General features: G+C 39.2%; 1 protein-coding gene across 4 annotated transcripts in view; it reads right to left on the bottom strand.

Annotated features, from left to right (window-relative positions):
- Positions 1-17,915, bottom strand: part of cops4 (COP9 constitutive photomorphogenic homolog subunit 4 (Arabidopsis)) — a 62,700-nt gene that overhangs the window by 26,456 nt on the left and 18,329 nt on the right. For 2 of the 4 annotated variants that reach the window (XM_080190479.1, XM_080190489.1), the window contains exons 5-8: positions 13,523-13,676; positions 12,321-12,471; positions 10,611-10,814; positions 3,942-4,057 (exon numbers count right to left, since the gene is read on the bottom strand). In XM_080190479.1, coding sequence (XP_080046605.1) covers positions 3,942-4,057; positions 10,611-10,814; positions 12,321-12,471; positions 13,523-13,676 — 625 coding nt within the window. The remainder of the gene's footprint in view (positions 1-3,941; positions 4,058-10,610; positions 10,815-12,320; positions 12,472-13,522; positions 13,677-17,915) is intronic. The other 2 variants (XM_080190499.1, XM_080190508.1) reach the window with 1 other exon arrangement.

The raw sequence follows: 17,915 nt of genomic DNA, 5'->3' as shown, positions 1-17,915 counted from the left end.
AAATGAAGGCCAACCTACCTTTTGCTTTCCTAATTGCTTGCAGTACCTGCAAGTTCACTTCGTGTTTTGTGTACATGGATCTAAATCCTGATGAATAGAATACATTTAATAGTTTTCACCACTTAAAAGATATTCCTTTATTCTTCCTACCAAAATGAATAACCTCACATTGCTCTGCGTTATGCCCCTTCTGTCATCTTCTTGCCCAGTCACTTAACCTGTCAATATTTCTTTGCAGACTCTTTGTGACTTTCTCAAAGTTTACTTTCCCATCAGCATATTATCAGCAAATCTAAAGACAGATTACACTCCATTCCTTTATACAAGTCATTAATATAGAACACTGAAAATAGCTGAGGACTCTGCACCTATCCTTGTGACACCAGAGTGCCTACTAACTTGAAAATGATTTTTATTCCTACTCATTGACTTCTGTCCTTTGGCCAATGCTTCACGCATGCTAACATATTACCCTCAACACCATGAGTCCTTTCTTTCAAAAATATACCATCTCCTCTGGTACTCTTTATTTATCCTGCTAGTTACATCCTGAAAAAAATAACAAATTTGTAAAGAATGATTTCTCTTTTCATTAAGCCATGTTGAGCCTGTCTAATCAGAGCCGGGAATGAAACTCCTTCCATTCCCAGCTTGGGTCACTGTGTGTGGAGTTTGCACATTCTCCTTGTGTCTGCGGTGGGTTTCCTCCAGGTGCTCCGGTTTCCTCCCACAGTCTAAAAGGTGTGTGGGTTTGATTAATTGGCCATGCTAAAATTGTCCTTAGTGTCCTGAGATGCATAGGTTAGGGGGATTAGTGGGTAAATATGTAGGGATATGGGGGTAGGGCCTGGGTGGGATTGTGGTCAGTGCAGACTCAATGGGCCAAATGGCCTTTTCTGAACAGTAGGAATTCTACGATTCTATATTATGATTTTCTAAAGCATAGCTTACCAGCACCATCAACCTGCTTCTGCTTCAAAGTCCCACACAAAACACAGAAAAAACATTTTGGCTCATGCACATGAAGAACATCCAAATCTGTCTTATTCAACTTTGACTCTGTTCCTCATGCATTTTCCCATTTAGGCTGCTAACTCAGATTAAACTAGAAAGTGCAGAACCTCACACTCAGATAAGTTAGCAAGCTCCAAGAGGTTGATGCTGAAGAATTCACAACCATCATCAGAAGTGCCAAGCAGATGTCTCCCAGCATTTCAGCCAATTCGATTCACTTTATATGATGTCAAGAAATGGCCATGAGCACCAAATATATCAACGTCCACTGACTCTCTCAGCATCCTGGTTATAATGTCAAAGATTTGTGCTTCAGAACCAGCTACTCTTCTAGCCAAGTTGTTTCAGTTCAGATACATCACCTGCATCTTCCAGGCAATATGGAAAATTGTTCAGGTATTTCCAGTCTACGAAAAGCAGAATATATTTCATCCAACCAATTATTGTCCCATAAGCCAAAACTCAATCATTAGCAAAGTGAAGGAAGTTATAATCAACAATGCTATTAAATGGCATCTGCTCAACAACAACCTGCTCATTGATGCGGAGTTCAGGTCATACATGTGCAAAATTGTTAGCAAAACCAGCGACAGGTCTGGTTACATTTATTGAACAAACTGGCTATGAGAACAAAAAATTGTGCAAGTGAAACCCAAAACAAAGGGGACAATTAAAGGGAATAGAATGGAACATACATTATAGAAGTAAGTCATTTGGGCCAACTACTGTGAGCTGGTGCTATTGCACAGGAAACTCCTTCCATTCCCTGTACTTTGTCTAATGATTTTGAAAATCTTTAGAAAGACACAGAGGTTACCTTAACCTATAAGCAATCATTGCCAAGACTGAAGTCAGGTGATTAACAGTAAGGAATAACATAAAAATGCATAAAGGAATCAAGGTACAGCTGTACCTGCAGGGAAGCACACAGCCTCCTGTTGAAGCAAATGTGATGTTGCATGAGCTGATTGTGCAGAAGGATGTCCTCAATGCCACTCCATAGCACATTTCCATAACTCTATATTGCAACATTTTATTTACCATAAAAATCTCTACTTCAGGATGTTTTATCATAATACTTAATGCCAACAACAAAACTAGCATCTAGTCCAGTCTGAGTCTACAACCAGTTCAACTAACCAACCAAGCTTTGCAGTTCTTTTCTCTTCTTCACATACAAGATCTTTTTATGGTGTAATTTTGATTAGCCGAGATGGGTGCAATACTCTTGAAATGGATGATTTAAAGTAATGCCAGGCTGATTTGGTTTAATACCCAGACTTGTCAGACATGGCTGGGAAAGTTCCAGGCAACGCAGCATGTTTCTGAGGCTGAGCATTGAACTTCAGGAGCTAAGCCTCCTTTATCATGGCACTATCTGCTGTAAACTAAATAAGTTAAAGATCCTTGAATTTAAAGATCTTTGAGAGGTCAGGGAGATGGTAAGTGCCAAAGGCAAGTGGATAGAACTTGGTGGTGATGGTGATGGTGCATCATGTAGCGTCCTGGGTGTGTCCAATATTGCACGAAAGTTAAAAGTGGTTTTAATTCTAACCTTTGCTGGATAACTATAGACATTGCCCAGTCAAAATTATCTGGTTTGTGATTTAAATTGTATATTCAGAAAGTTTCCCAGGCAGGGCAATTGCTCAGGGGAAGTTTGCACTTCTAGGCAATTGCCTTTCAAACCTTACCTCAAGTCCAAAGGGCATCTTTGGGGCACTGCCCCCTCATAAGATTTTCCATGTTTCTTTGAACTGTTGGATTCAGCAACATATCTTACACAAACCCAGGCCATGAGCCACTGTTAACCATTCCACTGGACTGAACATCATTAAGTATTATAGTTTACTCTGAAGGAGATAAATCCTGAAACCTTCACTTTTAAATGAAATTCCAATGGTGACAACTCCATATCTGAGACTGCTTCAATTAGTTTCACCAAAAACAAGTCCTGTATTACTTTCAGGCTGCCAATAATGTTGCATTATTTGGATACAGATCAAGATCTGATCATAAGCAACTTGTATTTTGTTAAGCACTTTCAAATAATTGGGGAGTTAATAAACACCATATCTAAACAGGATTCCTTCTTGGTGTGGAGAAAAACAGTCCAGTAAAAGAAAAAGTAACAATGAAGCACAGGAGAGTGGTTAGTGATTTTGTTTTGTTTTGCTTTGCAATCAACAATTAGATGATTCTATGTTGCAGATGTTATTTTCCAGATAGAAGGTGGATGGGTAATCATTGTCAAAATTACCCACAGTGCTTGGGTCCGAGAGTGCTTCTTTAAAAATACCAGATACCTAATTATTCTGCATATGGTTTCCAATTAACATTTGATAAAGAAACCAAATCAATCACAGTCCAACATAATAGGAATATAGTCAGCCTCTATTAAAATGCCTTCACAATAGATCAAGATCAACCCAAACCTTAGAAAAGTGTCCCCTACTTCAATGGTGAAGTATTTCCAATTCAGGCAAAATTCTCAATTGGATTGGCTAGTAATACAAAGTTATAAGTGCTCTTGTTCATTAATCTAGGATAGAGACGAATGCAGGGAGGTAAAGAGACAATACCCTAATATTGGTCTCCCATAATCTCCAATCTGAAAGAAAATTCCGAGCTGCCACGATTTATATTTATTTTATTGATGTTGCTGTAGTAGCTAGCGCCCAGCATCTATTCAACGCCCTATGAGAAAAACCATGAAAAACAAATTCAAATAATCTACTCTTAAGTAATGCTCTCAGTAAGCAGGAAATACTCATTTTAGAAGCTGTTTTTCTTGCATAAATTAAATTTAAAAATGGCAAAACATAAACACTAAAGACTCATACTGTCTGTTGGTTTGGTGTCCGGCTGCCTGGGATTTTCCATCAAAGTTAAACATAAGAAAATAAGTTCATACTTTGAGAGCTTACCTTGGCTGGCGGTATTTCTAGCAAAGCTCCAAGCTCTTCAAATGTAATATTATTGTACAGTTTACTGGCAGAAAGCAGGTTGTGCTCAATGACTGCCCTGTCCAGTATACTGGAACCTGGTATTAGGGAGGAAACATCACATCATTACAATAGATACAATTTCACATTTTTTTTTAAATGATTAAATTTTGATTAAAAAGAAACCTGAGGGTTGTCAGTTGCTGGCCCAAAGTCTTTAACATTTTAAGTCATCAGAAAGGGGAATTATATTGCAATAAATGTTCAACTTTGAGACAGTGCAATAATTAAAGTATGGTGTTAGTTTACATATGGCAAGCTCTCAGCTTTCCCATTGGGAGCAATAATCAGAGAAAAAACCCTCACCTTACTGTGTTTATATGGCGGGGAGAAGCTCTTAGGCCTCTCACAAAGCTGGTATACATCTAACCACTAGGAATAAAAGTCCAGGGTTTTTAATTTCCCTTTAGGTGAACATCTATTTTGCTCTACACATTCTATGACAAATCTTATTAAAGATCTAGCAAAATATGGAGAAACATGAGCTTAAGCACATCTTAGTCAATCTATGGTGACTTAATAAATCTCCAAGTGGGCAAAACTCAGTTTCAACAGTAGCATCCTTATGAGGCTGAAGCAAATGATAAATTAACTCCGTTAAAGAAAACCTAGAGCAACACACTGATACAGAAGTGGTATATGGTTAGCACTGCTGTCTCACAGTACCAGGAACCTGGATTCAATATCAACCTTAGGTCACCCTATGTGTGGAGTTTGCACATTCCCCCTGTGTCTATATGGGTTTCTTCTGGGTGCTCCAGTTTCCTTCCACAGTTCAAAGAGTGCAAGTTAGGTTGATAGGCCATGCTAAATTGCCCTTTGTGTTCAAGATGTGTCGGTTAACAAGATTAGTGGGGTTATTGTGATAGGGCAGGGTGTGCCTGAGCAAGATGCTCTGGTGCGGACTCAATGGGCCGAATAGTCTCTTTCTGCATGCAGGGATTCTATGAAACCTATTTAAATAAACTGCAAATGAAGTTTCTGCTGCTAGGGAGGACAACATGCAACACCAAATTTATTGAAGAAACCATCGTTTGTAACACGTGTTGAATAGAGACTATTTTCATTATTTAAAATCACCTTTAACTTACTTGATTCATTTGGCTGTGGATATGGCATGTATTTCCTTCTATACCATTTCAACCCTATTACTATCTCAACTGATACTCAAAAAATAAAATCAAAGTTTATTTCTATAAAAGTTGGGTCTGTCGCACCTGATACAATTAACAACTATGTGAAAACATGTAGAGAGGAACTGAAGAACCTGCACTTTTTTGCTCCAGAACATGGAGGTGTAACAAATGTAACTTAAACATAACATTTTTAAAACATCAGGGTTACACTAGGGATCCACAATGTTGTGCCACATAGCATGTGACAAAGTCTATGCAGGCAGGACACTAAACATAAAAACCATCAGGCACTCCTGAGGAAGTAGACTGTGAAGATACCGAAATCACAGCTGTCAGGCTGCACACAGTCTCTTAGATCTGGGAATTTGTTTCTAGTTCTACGTGTACTTATAATTCTGATATACTGGCTAGTCTGGTTTGAACTTTATTGGGCTGCAGGTTTGAAGAGAGCTGTTTTAGCATTGTTAAGACATTGATGAATTTATCAAAATGAGGACACTATCTCTGAAAGCTTGAAATGCGTGCAAATTATGTGAGCAAAATTTAAACATGCAGTGTGGCCTAAGGCTCCCTGGCATGCATTTACCCAGCTTACAATTGCAAATGGGTGACTGCAGATTGGTCCCTCATGGGAGGTTAGTTAGGAAGGTTCAGTCGCTAGGTATACATGGGGAGGTAGTAAATTGGATTAGACACTGGCTCAATAGAAGAAGCCAGAGAGTGACTGTGGAGGACTGTTTCTCTGAGTGGAGGCCTGTGACTAGTGGTGTGCTGCAGGGATCGGTGTTGGGTCCATTGTTGTTTGTCATCTATATCAATGATCTGGGTGACAATGTGGTAAATTGGATCAGCAAATTTGCTGATGATACAAAGATTGGAGGTGTAGTGGACAGTGAGGAAGGTTTTCAAAGCTTGCAGAGGGATTTGGACCAACTGGAAAAATGGGCTGAAAAAAGGCAAATGGAATTTAACGCAGACAAATGTGAGGTATTGCGCTTTGGAAGGACAAACCAAAGTAGAACATACAGGGTAAATGGTAGGACTCTGAAGAGTGCAGTTGAACAGAGGGATCTGGGAGTACAGGTATAGAATTCCCTAGAAGTGACATCACAGGTGGATAGGGTTGTAAGGAGTGCTTTTGGTAAATTGGCCTTTATAAATCAGAGTATCGAGTATAAAAGTTGGAATGTTATGGTAAGGTTAAATAAGGCATTGGTGAGGCCGAATTTAGAGTATTGTGTACGGTTTTGGTCACCTAGTTACAGGAAGGATGTAAATAAGGTTGAAAGTGCTGAGAAAGTTCGAGGATGTTACCGGGACCTGAGAAGCTGAGTTACAAAGAGAGATTGAATAGGTTTGGACTTTATTCCCTGGAGCGTAGAAGAATGAGGGGAGATTTGATAGAGGTGTATAAGATTTTGATGGGTATAGATAGAGTGAATGCAAGCAGGCTTTTTCCACTGAGGCTAGGGGAGAAAAAAAAACAGAGGGCATGGGTTAAGGGTAAAAGGAGAAAAGTTTAAAGGGGGGGTTTCTTCACACAGAGTGGTGGGAGTGTGGAATAAGCTGCCGGATAAAGTGGTAAATGCGGGGTTACTTTCAACATTTAAGAAAAATTTGGACAGGTACATGGATGAGAGGGTGTGGAGGGATATGGTCCAAGTGCAGGTCAGTGGTACTAGGCAAAAAATGGTTCGGCACAGACAAGAAGGGCCAAAAGGCCTGTTTCTGAGCTGTAAATTTTCTATGGTTTCTATAGTTTCTATGGGTGGATAGCTCTGTGTTAGTCAGTTAAATAGTGGCACAGTCAAAATGTTGCACCAAGAGAACAAAAGACAGCGGCAAATTCGAAATGAAAAGGGCAAGGTAAGTTAGAAATTAGGGGCAAAGAACAAAACAGCCTGGGAAACAGGCCCTTCGGCCCAACGAGCCCGAGCCACCATTTTAACATTATGAGTCCCCCCACCATCCATGACCCTTGTCTATGCTTATGGCATTCCACATTGAGGGAAAACTAATTTAGGGACAATTTATTACACCAATCAGCCTAATAGCACATCTTTGGGGTGTGGGAGGAAACCGGAGCACCCGGAGAAAACCCACGCAAGCACAGGGAGAATGCACAAACTCCCACAGACATACAACATAAGAAATAGAAGCAGGAGTAGGCCATTTAGCCCTTCGAGCCTGCCCCGCCATTCAATAAGATCATGGCTGATCTGAAGTGGCTCAGTTCCACTTTCCCACTTTCTCCCCATAACCCTTAATTCCCTTGCCTACCAAAAACCTATCCACCCGTGTCTTAAATATATTTAGCGAGGTAGCCTCTACCACATCAACGGGCAGAGAATTCCAGAGATTCACCACCCTTTGAGTGAAGAAGTTCCTCCTCAACTCCGTTCTAAACTGACCCCCCTTATCTTGAGGCTGTGCCCTCTAGTCCTGCTGTCCTTTCTAAGCAGGAAGACTCTCTCTACCTCTACCCTATCCATCCCCTTCATTATCTTATACGTCTCTATAAGATCCCCCCTCATCCTTCTAAACTCCAACGAGTACAAACCCAGTCTATTTAGTCTCTCTTCATAGTCCAACCTCCTCATCTCCGGTATCAGCCTAGTGAACCTCCTCTGCACTCCCTCCGAGGCCAAAATATCCTTGCGCAAGTGCGGTGACCAAAACTGCACACAGTATTCCAGCTGCGGCCTCACCAGTGCCTTGTACAGTTGCAGCAAGACCTCCCTGCTTTTATATTCGATCCCCCTCGCTATAAAGGCCAGCATTCCATTCACCTTCTTGATCACCTGCTGCACCCGCAGACTGGGTTTTTGCGACTCATGCACAAGGACCCCCAGGTCCCTCTGCACCGTAGCATGTTGCAGCTTTTTGTCCTTTAAATAGTAGTCCCTCCTACTATTATTCTTGCCAAAGTGGATAACCTCACACTTGCTAACATTGTACTCCATCTGCCAGGTCCTCGCCCACTCGCTTAGCCTATCTAGATCCCTCTGCAGACTTTCCACACCCTCCGCACAATTTGCTTTTCCGCTTATCTTTGTGTCATCAGCAAATTTCGACACCCTACACTCAGCCCCCTCTTCCAAATCATCTATATAAATGGTAAATAGCTGAGGCCCCAGCACCGATCCCTGTGGCACTCCACTAGTCACCAACCACCAATCCGAATAGCACCCATTGATACCAACTCTCTGCCCCCTATTAGGCAGCCAATCCTCTAACCATGCTAACACTTTACCCCCAACTCCATGCCCCCTAACCTTCTGAAGCAACCTTTTGTGCGGCACCTTATCAAACGCCTTCTGAAAATTGAGAAACACCACATCCACCGGTTCCCCTCCGTCTACCGCGCTAGTCACATCATCATAGAATTCCAATAAATTCGTCAGACACGGCTTCCCCTTAACGAATCCGTGCTGCGTCTGCTCTATCAACAATTTTTCTCAAGGTGCCTCGCTATTTCTTCTTTGATGACGGATTCAAGCATTTTTCCCACCACAGACGTTAAACTAACTGGCCTATAATTCCCTGCCTTTTGCCTGCTACCCTTTTTAAACAGACACTGGCCCAAATCCATGTGTCTGCACAGCAAGCAGTGGTAGTCACTGAGCTGTCGTGTTGCCCAGCATCTGCTTCAGTTTAAGCGTACACTAACGACATGAAGTACTAGGCTATTCTCGAAACAACCAATAGCAGCCCTCGTACAACCCATCGCGTGTATGATCTGACTAGATCAGACTGATCTAGACTCAACAGATAGTTATACCTGGTCACAATCTCTCATTTCTGGCCATTTCAAGCTTCAAAACACATTAAGAATCCATTGAGACTTGAAACTACTGACCACAATGGTCTAAACTAAAACAAAATTATACAGTTTCAAAAAGTCTTTGATATCATAAAGTATAAACAGAATTTTTTCTTTTGATGTTTCTTCACGCACATTTTTTTCCTTTGAAGGGAATAGTGGGGAAGTGGCGGAAGGAATCTGGAACTGATTATCGGCCTGTTAAACTGTGTTATGAATGCTCTTTCAGAGGCCAACAAGTCCTGATGTTGGTCTTAAACCCAGAGCTTTGGGTTCTCGAGAAATACTTGATGACAAAGCATTGTACAGATAATTTATCCCATTCATGAACTGAAAAGATGCAATTCACCTCAGGTGATAAATGAAATGGTTTTCCATTGCATTGTCTCCATTTATGGATGTATTTTCCAATTAAAGTGGGAAACTTTAATTACTATCAGTGACTGAATTGTCAACATGTTAATTTAACCAGTAACAAGCTGCTGTACAAATGCAGTTTTAAGATTTTGAACTTTTAAAAGATCCAATTTTGTCCCTTCCCCTCTTCCTCACCTGAAGGCATTGATTCATGCTAAGTTATATTTTCAATGGACATGCTAGCCATTTTATGCATAAAAAGTGACTAACCTTAATTTGTGGACCTAGGCAATTACTAATGGTGGGAAATTCCACTGTGCAGGGAATCACAGTTAAACTTGATCAGGTTGGCAGATTTTCTCCACTTACTTAAACTTTGCATTGAACTCTGGTCAGGAATGAAAACTGGTTGATTCCTCGCCCTACCCAAGGGAATTGTAGCACATTAAGTGCTATCCAGACTGAAATCAGCAAACTCAGCAGTCCTACAATAAGTGGTGTCTTCAATTAATCTTAGAAATATACGTATAGCTTTTTGCCACTGATCAAGATTGCCACTTTCAACATAGAAAGGCAATGGAAAATGCTAGTCTCCTATAGTGTACTACATTCCTGAGGAAAATATTATATCCCTTCCTTTACTTCTCCTAGACGCATACCAGAAGCAATGGACTAACTGGGTTGAAGTTGCCCAATCCACAACGGTTTTAAACAATTAACTAACACCCTCAGGATGAATGAATATAACCAGGCCTATTGATCTGCATCAACAAAAAAAGTTAAAATGTTTTTATTATATGGAACTGTGAAACTTTTGCTGCTTTTCTAGGGATTAAGTTCCGCAATACCATTCATTTTCATTTAAAACCATATATCAGTGATCTTGGTGAAAATCTTACATGTACAGCAGTCTGCACTTAGTCTCATCATCCAGTAATTAACAAGAATTTTAGTTGCTCTACTAGGAAGGAGGAGAACAATAATACAACCAATGAAGAAGAGCAACATGCATTTTTTTGTAGTCAGGCCTTAACAGAAGTGCTGCGTTGAAGTTTTCCACACAGTTACATGCAGAACTCAACGACATATAGTGTTCAACATAATGCACTGACACTCAGGCTGGACTTGAGCAACATTGCCCGCATGTGCATCCTTGGTCTGGCAGAATGTTAATATTCACTGTCAAAAATAAAAGTTTACAGTATCAACAGTATACGGTGGATCATGCACAAAACATTCTGCTACACACTACAAAAAAAGGTGTGAAACACACACCTTCAGGACAAAAACTGACTGTGAAGACTTTACCATCAGCAGTCGTTGCTTTCTGGTGAGGCATCAGCATGGCAGCAAACTCCTGCAGCTGGTTCCCTCGAATAATTCTATCCAGATACATTTTCTCTAGAATGCCATAAGCTGCAAGTTGCTGGCAGCGTTCATCCTTAAACAGGGTTGCCAGCATACGGGAACGCTGCTGTCCTGCAAGGGAAATACAACCAACAGGATTGCTATGAATTTTAAAATTTAAACTTTGTTGTACTGCAGTATTTGTTCACAATGTTATATCTATACATGGAATCTGGCTTCCCATTTATGCTCGCCTGAAAAAAAATCTGCTGCATTAAAATAAGACATAAAATAGAATGAATTTAAATATATAAATATTGATATGACATACCCACTTTTTAATAATCCTTGACATTACACTGAATAAAACTAAATTAAATAGAATGATAGGAAGATTTGAACCTAGTCCTTTTGCCAAATCTATGACAAACTGTGGAAATGTAAAGGCCTAGATGCATCTGATTGAAACATCAGCCAAATTTATTTGAATACGTTTCTACAGTTGTGCATCCAAATTGAGAAAAAATATTTATATGCATGCCCTGGATTTAGCTTTTGGCCTCACTTTATGACCCCTCTGTCCTATGAATTTCAATACAGGTGTTCACAAAAGCAAAATGAGACCACAACATTTATGTGTAGTTGGACAAGCAAGTGTTGGTAAGTTTTATTTGAATGCAAATGCAAAGATTGTTATTGCAGGATTCGATATTCCACATATAGCTCCAAAAGTTACTAAGGCTCTTTTTGGATCAATTCCGATTTGCCCAAAATTCACTTAAAAAAATTTATTTTCAACAGAATTCTGTAGTTTTCTGCTATAACATTAAAATCAAAACCAGAAAGATGATAACAGTTCCAAAGTTCAATAAATAACAAAACTAATATATGCTCGACACTAAATTTTGGCTTTTGCAGGAAGTCATCTCATCTGATGCATTTACATTTGGAATAAATAATGGTTCAAAAAATTATTTACCAAAGTTAAGTGCTTCCAGAACTGAACAATTGGTTTGCCATTTACAAACATGCAAATGTAGCAACAACTTGAATTGTCAACTTTTAACATCAAACAGCAAAGCTTTTATTGTATGTATTTCTAAATTGTTAGCATGACAATGAAATGCAACATCTCTTGTTATTCTTTCAAAATATTGTTACTGAAGCTAGTTAATTGCTCTATCCATAATGCTTGGATTTCCAGCCACCAGTCAAATTCATATCTTAGGCTTCAATTTCTTTTCAAAATCTCTCTATGGAAATGCTTCCTGAGCTCACTACTGGACAGAGATTTGAGATCAGCTTTGAAGGAGCCTGGATCTCAGATCATTTTTGTGTTACTGATTCAGGAGAAATTTTGAAGCCAGGAAGTTCAAAAAGGGATCAAAATGAGAGAAAATTTACACTACAATAATTATAATTTTTTAGAACACCATCAAATGTTAATTTATTAGTGTACTTATCCATTAATGGAGGCTAGCACATTGCACTCTAGTCCACGAACAAATCCATAAGCATGCTGGTTCAAACTTGGGACTGCAAACCAAAATAGTCAACTCAATTAATAGTTATTGCCCACATTGCTGCTAGAACTATCCACTGCCTTGGTAGTACTGGTCTACAATATAAATGTATTACCTGCTGATGCTAGAATGGTGCAGTGTAGTGCATGCTTTAATGCCTCTAATCGCTCTGTCTCATGTACTATAGACTTGTACGAAAGTTCATTATATCGCTGAGCGGCTTCGATAAATTTCCTTCTGTAGTCGAGGACACGAGCATAGCACACCTGAAGACAAAATCATAGAAGAATATTTCACGTACAGAAAATAAAAGTTTTTAACCATTGTAAAGTTTTAAAATGACTAGGTGATAAACATGAATTTTTTTACTTTTTTAGATAGCATATATCTAAACTAGTTATCAAAATGGTTATGATTAACATTAAAAAATGAATTAAAAAGTTTGAAGCTGAGTCTACCACAAACTAAATTGCAGTGATACAAAATATTTTATTAAGGGATGGCGAACTGAAGAATAGTGATATGTTTATAAGCAAATGACCTATACAGTGGAATAATGATTAAAAACTAAAAATGTGAGCACAAATAATTAAATGAACAATTCCAAATTTTAAGAGAATTAGTCGGACATCTTTTTCTATCGGTACATTTGTCATTACGTGGTTCTCAAAACACAATACAATTAAAAGTAATGCAATTTAATTATAACTAAGTGAGATATTTGAAGAGATTATTACAATCCATTTGATGTTACTACAGGACAGGAAGGTCCCAGGATGAAACCCTAACTCAAAAGACGGTAACGTTTACTTTTTTTTGAAAAACCTGAGTGAACAGTCACAGGACTGCCAATTAGCTTTTAAAAACAGAAAAAGAAATTGTAAGAACTCTAACTGACTTTCCCCCTCTCTGATCCAAGGATTCTAAGACACATGTAGAGCGCGATCTTACCTGCTGTTCACACCATACTCCCACTACAGCAAAGTTGGAGAATTTGGCAGGTAGCCAAATCTTTGTTCACTACAGCAAGATGGGAAATTCCTGTCACAGGAATTCCATTACAAATTCCATTACAAATTCCATTACAACTGGAATCTTACCACTTGAATAGTGGTAAGATTCCAGTTGTAATGCCCATACTGCACCCTTAGCTATAATCAGCTGACTCAGATCAGATAGGGTATTTAACTTGAGGCTAATGTTTTTATTTGAGATAACCAAGAGTTACTGCATTCTTCATACTGTAGGAACATTCACATTGCTTCACTAGTCTTTATCCATGTAAGTAACAACTGTTTTTCAAAAGCGTCAATCTACCTTGTAATGTATCTGTAGCTGTTCATTGGTTGATTCATTTTGAAGTAGAGAAGCCCGGTTTATGTAAGCTTCTGCCTGCACAGGATCATCGTCTTCCAGGTACAAACGAGCAATTTTCAGATAGGTATCCAGTTTATAGTCCACATTATATTGTCTTCAAAAAGAATAAGGTTTAATAGTAAACAAACAATATTTTTTAACTTAAAACCAAAAAAACCTTATATATTGCAAAATATGAGCATACATTCAGGATTTAAAATAAAAATTTATTTCCTTTGGACACTAAACTCAAAGTAAATATTGTGCATTTCCTTATTTACTGCACATTCAGTAAATTTCAAGTTTTATTTTGAAGGTTCCAACCAACATTTCCTTTTTATTTGTTCTTGGGGTGTGAACTTTACAATTGCCCCTGAGAACCATTCTGGAACTGTTGCAGCCTTTTCACAGTGCTGGTGAGAAGGAGTTCCAGGATTTTGAACAATTGACAATGAAGGGATGGCAATATATTTCCAAGTCAGGATGTGTGCAACTTGCAGGTAGAAAAGAGTGCATGAGTGGTGTGTGTGGGGGAGTCAGGGTTGAGACGGTGGGGGGCGGAAACAGAGGTGAGACGGCTTCAGCTGAAATGTGACACTGATTAGTTGAAATAATGCTGATATTTAATACATTAGTGCCCATATTGTTGATGCAATAATTTCCTTATTATTGAACAATATGCAGCTGATTATTAATGTATTTGGAACTGTGTAATTAATGTACTTAGTTCCTCATTATTAGTGCAATACACATTATTTTTGCAATAAGATCTGATCATTGATTCAATGGACATGAGATTTTTGGTGCAATGGTGCCCTGGTTATTAATATAGTAGCAAACTGAATCTTCAAGTAAGAAGAACCTAACTATTAATGTAATAGGACTCTGTGTTGATATAATAGGATCCTCATTATTGATACAATATAATTCTGATTACTGATGAAATAGGCTTCCTATAAAAATAATGAACACCCACCTTTTACACATTTTCTTTTGCAGCAATCGGGCCTCAGAGAGCAGTCTATTAGGCCACATACACCAACAGAAGAACATGAGGATTTAAAGGGGTTTTACCGCTGGCAGGAATCAGTCAGAGCTCTCAGCAACCATAGCAGCCTTGAAACTCTTGGTCATGATCCACAGTTTGGTAAGCCCTGACGCTACATTTCCAACATTGTGCAGGGTGAATCAAGTTGGCTTAAGACTGGCATCAAGGGTGCTGGAGACCTCAGAAAGAGGCTGCGGTGGATCATCCATTTAGTACATTTGGCTGAAAATGATTGCAAATGTTTCAGCCTTGTCTTTCGCACTGATATGCTAGGCTCCCCCATTATTAACATGGGAATATCTCTGGAGTTTCCTCCTCAGTTAGCTGATTAATTATGCACCACTATTCACAATTGGATGTGGCAAGATTGCAGAGCTTTATTTGGTTGTGGGATCACTTAGCTCTTTACCTGTAGCATGGTACTCTGTTGGTTAGCATGGATGTAATTTTGTTTTGTAGCTTCAGCAGGTTAGCATTGCATTATTTGGTATGCTTGGTGCTGCTCCTGGCATGCTCTCCTGCACTCCTCATTCAACCAGGGCTGGCTCCTGGCTTGATGGTAATGGTAGAATGGAGAACATGTCAGAGGTTATTTGAACTGTTGTAGGTTCTAAGGCATGGTTTCAACCAAAGATCGGAAGCAGCTGACAATTTCAGGCAAAACCATGTTGTGCAATGATGGAAACAGAGGCCAGTTTCCCCACTCCGAGATTTTATCTTGGACATGTTATTATTAGAAGAGACATAAGAGACACCAAAACATGCCAAATAAGGAATGAGAGACAATCAGGAGACAATACGGAGCTGATTTCACACAATTTCCTGTGGATAGCTTCAGCATGTCACTGGCAGAAGGCTGAGCGCAGGTCAGTCGCCCACCCAATCTCTTCCTAAAAGAGGTGTTGCCCAGAGAACCCCGGTAGGGGAAGGCAGACAGTGAGCAGCAGAGTACACTGCAAAAACAAGATGTATATATTGGGAAGGCAATAGTCATGGGTGATTTTAACATGCAAATGGACTGGATTAATCAAATTGGCCAGGATGATCTCAAGGAAGAGTTCATTGAACGTATTAGAGATTATTTCACGAAGCAATGTGTCATGGAACCAACCAGGGAGCAGGATATTCTGGATTTGGTATTGTGTAATGAGCAGAGATTAAGTAATGATCTCATAGCTAAGGATCCTCTGGGGAAGAGTGATCATAGTATGATAGAATCTAAAATTCAGTTTGAGGGCATGAAATTGGGAGTCTCACACTCGCATTCTAGAGTTAAACAAAGGTAATTACGTAGGCATGAGGACAGACTTGGCCTTAATGGACTGGACGGGATGGCTAAAAGGTAGGATAGCTGATGAGTTGCGGCAGTTAAGGAGATATTCAATTCCTCACAACTGAAACATATTCTAGAGAGGAAAAAAGATTGTAAAAGGGTAAAAAACATCCATGACTAAGTAAGACTTTTAAAAACAACATAAAGGCATACTATATTGCAAAGACCAGTGGCAGGCTGGCAGATTGCTGATCTTTAAAAGTTTCCCAAAGGGTTACTAAAAATGAAATAAAAATAGCAAAGGTAAATTATGAAACGAAAACGAGCACAAAATACAAAAAGGATAGCAAAAGCTTCTATAAGTATGTAAAGGGAAGAGAGTAGCAAAGTGAATGTTCGTCTCCTGGAGAATGACACCAGGGAGTTAATAGTGGGGAACACAGAAATGGCGGAGGCATTAAATCAATATTTTGCCTTAGTTTTCATGATGGAGGACACTAAGTATATCTCAATAATGCAGAAGCAATAGAAAGGAAGGAATTTAGAACAACCATCACCAATTGGGAAATACTATTCAACAAATAGTATTCGAAGGCAGACAAGTTCCCAGGGCCTGATGGCTACATCCTAGGATATTAAAGGAAGTGACAGTGGAGATAGTAGATCCATTGGATGTAATATTCCAAAATTCCCTGGATATAGGAAAAGGTCCCAGTGGATTGGAAAAATGCTAATGTAATGCATTTATTCAAACGGAGGGAGGCAGAAAGTAGCAAAGAATAAACCAGTTAGTTAACACCTGTTGTTGGGAAATGGTTAAAATCCATTATTAAGGAAGTAATAACAGGACATTTAGAAAGTCAAAACACAATCCATCAGTCAGCGGGGTTTTATGAAGGGTAATCGAATTTTGATTAATTTGCTAGTTATTCTTAGATATAACAAACAAAGTGGATAATGGGGATCCTGTAGATGTAATATATCTGGACTTCAGGAAGGTGTTTGATAAGGTGCTGCACAGGAGGTTAATTCACAAGGTAACAACACATGGGGTTAGGGGTAATTTATTAGCTTGGATAGAAAACTGGCTAACTGATAGAAGGCAGAGGGCTGGGACAAGTATTTTTTTCTCTGGTTGGCAAAATGTAACTAATGGGGTGCCACAAGGTTTGGTTCTCGTTCCCCAACTATTTATAATCTATATTAATGATTTGGATGCAGGGATAGATACTATAACCAAATTTGCAGCTGACACTAAAATATGTGGGATAGTAAGTTGCAATGAGGAAATAAGAAATTTACAAATAGATATAGGTAAGTTAGATGAGTGGGCCAGAATGTGGCAGATGGAGTTTAACGTGAATGGGAGTGAGGTTGTCCATTTTGATCAGAGAAATGGAGTGGCAACTTATTGCCTAAATGGAGAGAAACTTCAGGCTGCTTTGGTATAGAGGGATCTAGATGTCCTTGTGCATGAGTCACAGAAAACCGACAGGCAGGAACAGCAGGGAAGCAAATGGAATTTTGGCATTTATAGCTAAAGAAATGCAGTATAAAAGTAAGGAACTGTTGCTGCAGCTATACAAGGCATGGTAAGATCACATCTGATGAACTGTGTGCAGTTTTGAACTTCTTGTTTGAGAAAGAATGTAGTGGCATTAGAGGCAGTTCAGCGGAAATTCACTAGATTGATTCTAGAGTTGGGGGTTTGTCATACGAGGACAGATTGAGCAGTTTAGGCTTATACTCTCTAGATTTAGAAGAATAAGAGGAGATCTAATTGAGGTATATGAGATGAATGAAGGTATTGATATAGTACGCGTAGAGCAGATGCTTTCTTTTGTGGGTCAAGCTAGAATAAGAGGCCACAGTTCTAGGATAAGGGATAGCAGATTTAAAACAGAGATGATTGAGTATGAGGAGAAACAATTTCTCTCTCTGGGTAATGAATTTGTGGAATTCATCATTACCTCAGAATCCCAGGGACGTGGAGTAAACTTAAGGAGACAGATTTTTAATTAGTAATGGGATGA

Source organism: Carcharhinus amblyrhynchos, chromosome 1 (genome assembly GCF_965287045.1).
Source record: "Carcharhinus amblyrhynchos chromosome 1, sCarAmb.v2.hapA, whole genome shotgun sequence".
NCBI lineage: Eukaryota > Metazoa > Chordata > Chondrichthyes > Carcharhiniformes > Carcharhinidae > Carcharhinus > Carcharhinus amblyrhynchos.
Note: the sequence above shows the minus strand (reverse complement) of the source record. Positions and strands in the feature narration are given on the sequence as shown.